Source organism: Nothoprocta perdicaria, unplaced genomic scaffold (genome assembly GCF_003342845.1).
Source record: "Nothoprocta perdicaria isolate Ctin4 unplaced genomic scaffold, notPer1 scaffold_283, whole genome shotgun sequence".
Taxonomy (NCBI): domain Eukaryota; kingdom Metazoa; phylum Chordata; class Aves; order Tinamiformes; family Tinamidae; genus Nothoprocta; species Nothoprocta perdicaria.
This window is the reverse complement of record NW_020455514.1, coordinates 436,503-439,542: the sequence shown is the minus strand read 5'-3', so window position 1 is coordinate 439,542 and position 3,040 is coordinate 436,503. Positions and strand designations below refer to the sequence as shown.

The 3,040-nt window shown below is 69.5% G+C and overlaps 1 protein-coding gene across 1 annotated transcript in view; it reads left to right on the top strand.

The window, feature by feature from the left end:
- ERBB2 (erb-b2 receptor tyrosine kinase 2) overlaps positions 1 to 3,040 on the top strand; it is an 8,483-nt gene that overhangs the window by 4,890 nt on the left and 553 nt on the right. The window contains exons 17-24 of the mRNA XM_026041398.1: positions 426 to 548; positions 626 to 724; positions 1,105 to 1,290; positions 1,360 to 1,515; positions 2,144 to 2,219; positions 2,298 to 2,444; positions 2,527 to 2,624; positions 2,730 to 2,904. Of these exons, the coding sequence (XP_025897183.1) occupies positions 426 to 548; positions 626 to 724; positions 1,105 to 1,290; positions 1,360 to 1,515; positions 2,144 to 2,219; positions 2,298 to 2,444; positions 2,527 to 2,624; positions 2,730 to 2,904 (1,060 nt within the window). The remainder of the gene's footprint in view (positions 1 to 425; positions 549 to 625; positions 725 to 1,104; positions 1,291 to 1,359; positions 1,516 to 2,143; positions 2,220 to 2,297; positions 2,445 to 2,526; positions 2,625 to 2,729; positions 2,905 to 3,040) is intronic.

Here is a 3,040-nt window from a genome sequence, read left to right as displayed (position 1 = left end):
GGGGCTGGGAATGGGGCATGTGCCCCTGGGAATGGGGCACGGAATGAGGCACGCGTGGCTGGGAATGGGGCGGGAATCGGGTGTGCGCCCCTGGGAATGGGACATGGAATGGGGCACATGGGGCTGGGAATGGGGCGCTTGCCCCTGGGAATGGGGCACACGGAATGGGGTACACGGGGCTGGGAATGGGGCACACGGGGCTGTGGGAATGGAGTGCGCGGGGCTAGGAATGGTGCAGGAATGGGATGCACAGGGCTGGGAATGGGGCGTGCGGAGCTGCGAATAGGGTGCATGGGACTGGGATGGATGTCCGCGGGGCCGGGCTGGCCATGGGGCCAGGACGCTGTGGGGCCGGGCTGCCCGTGCGCGTGGTGCCGGGCTCGGGGGCGCCCGCGGCAGCCCCGCTCACCCGCCTGTGCCCGCAGCTCGTGGAGCCGCTGACGCCCAGCGGGGCCCTGCCCAACCAGGCCCAGATGCGGATCCTCAAGGAGACGGAGCTCAAGAAAGTGAAGGTCTTGGGCTCCGGCGCCTTCGGCACCGTCTACAAGGTGAGGGGCGGGCGGCACCGCTGGCACCGTCCCCATCTTTCTCCCTGCTCCGCATCCAACACTGCCTCCCGCCCCAGGGCATCTGGATCCCCGACGGCGAGAGTGTGAAGATTCCCGTGGCCATCAAGGTGCTGCGGGAGAACACGTCGCCCAAGGCCAACAAGGAGATCCTGGACGTGAGTGCGCACCCGGCGCGGGGCCCTCCCGGTGCCGTCCCGGTGTCCCCGGCACCAGCCGTGTCCTTGTCATAGAATCATGGAATACTTAAGGTTGGAAAAGACCTTTAGGGATCATCTAGTCCAACCCCCTGCACACGCAGGGCACCTAGAGCACGGGGAACAGGCTGCATCCAAGCGGGTTGGGAAGATCTCCAGAGAAGGAGACTCCACAGCCTCTCTGGGCAGCCTGTGCCAGGGCTCGGGCACCATCCCTGTTAAGAATTTTTTCCTTAAGTTCCTGCGAAACTTTTGGTGCTTCAGTTTGTGGCTGTTGCCTCTCCTCCTGTTGCTGGCCCCACTGAAAGGAGGCCGGCGCCATCCTCCTCCCTGCCCCGCAGGAGGCCTACGTGATGGCCGGCGTGGGCAGCCCCTACGTGTCCCGGCTGCTGGGCATCTGCCTCACGTCCACGGTGCAGCTCGTGACGCAGCTGATGCCCTACGGCTGCCTGCTGGACTACGTGCGCGAGAACAAGGACCACCTGTGCTCCCAGGACCTGCTCAACTGGTGTGTGCAGATCGCCAAGGTAAGACGGGGAGGCGGCGGGCGGCGGCGCGGGGGGCGCCGGGCCCGCCGTGACGCCCGGCGCCCGCAGGGCATGAGCTACCTGGAGGAGGTGCGGCTGGTGCACCGCGACCTGGCCGCCCGCAACGTGCTCGTCAAGAGCCCGCACCACGTCAAGATCACCGACTTCGGGCTGGCCCGCCTGCTCGACATCGACGAGACCGAGTACCACGCCGACGGCGGCAAGGTGGGCGCGCAGGCGTGCGCGGGGGGACGCAGCCGGGCAAGGGGGGAGCACGGGGCTCCCTGTGCACGTGGCCCCGGGTCGCCCCATGCATCTGTGTGGCCTCGCTGGGCCTCCATGCGCACGTGGCGCTGGAGTCGCTCCGTGCATTTGTGCGGCCTCCCCTGGCCTCCGTGTGCACATGGCCCTGGAGTCGCTCCGTGCATTTGTGCGGCCTCCGCTGGCCTCCATGCACACATGGCCCTGGAGTCGCTCCATGCATTCGTGCACCCTCCCCAGGCCTCCGTGCACACGTGGCCCTGGAGTCGCTCCGTGCATTCGTGTGGCCTCCCCTGGCCTCCATGCGCACGTGGCCCTGGACTTGCTCCGTGCATTTGTGCGGCCTCCCCTGGCCTCCATGTGCACATGGCCCTGGAGTCGCTCCGTGCATTTGTGCAGCCTCCCCGGGCCTCCATGCACACGTGGCCCTGGAGTTGCTCCGTGCATTCGTGTGGCCTCCCCGGGCCTCCGTGCGCACGTGGCTCCAGGTCCCTCCAGGTTTTCACGCAGCCTCCCCGCCCACGTGTCCCTGGGGACCTCGGTCTCCATCCCGCCTGCCCCGTGTCCGGCTGAGCGCTCCGTGTGCCCGCAGGTCCCCATCAAGTGGATGGCACTGGAGTCCATCCTGCGCCGGCGCTTCACGCACCAGAGCGACGTGTGGAGCTACGGTGCGTGGGGGCGGCCCCGGGCGCCCCAGGGATGGGGGTGGCGCCGGGGGCATCGCTCACGCACGGCCACCCCGCCAGGCGTCACCGTGTGGGAGCTGATGACGTTCGGGGCGAAGCCGTACGACGGGATCCCCGCGCGCGAGATCCCCGACCTGCTGGAGAAGGGCGAGCGGCTGCCCCAGCCGCCCATCTGCACCATCGACGTCTACATGATCATGGTGAAATGTACGGCGGGGAGGGGACACGCTCGTCCCGCCACGGCGGGGACACGGAGCCCCCGGACCTCACGGCACCCGCTTCCCCCCAGGCTGGATGATCGACTCCGAGTGCCGGCCCAAATTCCGGGAGCTGGTCACCGAGTTCTCCCGCATGGCCCGGGACCCCCAGCGCTTCGTGGTCATCCAGGTACCCCCAAATATCCAGGGGTCCCCGAGGGGCCCCAGGAGCTGCCGCCCCTCGGTGATGCCTCAGGGCGTCCCGGGCGCCCACGGTGCCGCTCGTCCCCCCCAGAACGACGTGACGGGGCTGCCCGGCTCCATGGACAGCACCTTCTACCGGGCGCTGCTGGACGAGGAGGACATGGAGGAGCTGGTGGACGCCGAGGCCTACCTGGTGCCGCAGCAGGGCTTCTTCGGCGCCGACGCCGCCTTCCGCAGCCGCGTCTCCTCCACGCGGGTACGGGGAGGCGCCGGGTGCCGCGTCGGGCCGGGCCCAGGACGCGGCGGGCACCGGGACGGAGCCGAGCGCCCTTCCCGTGTCCCCGCACAGAGCGGCGCCGAGAGCCCGGCGGAGGCGCCGAGCGGCACCGCCAGCCCCTTCCC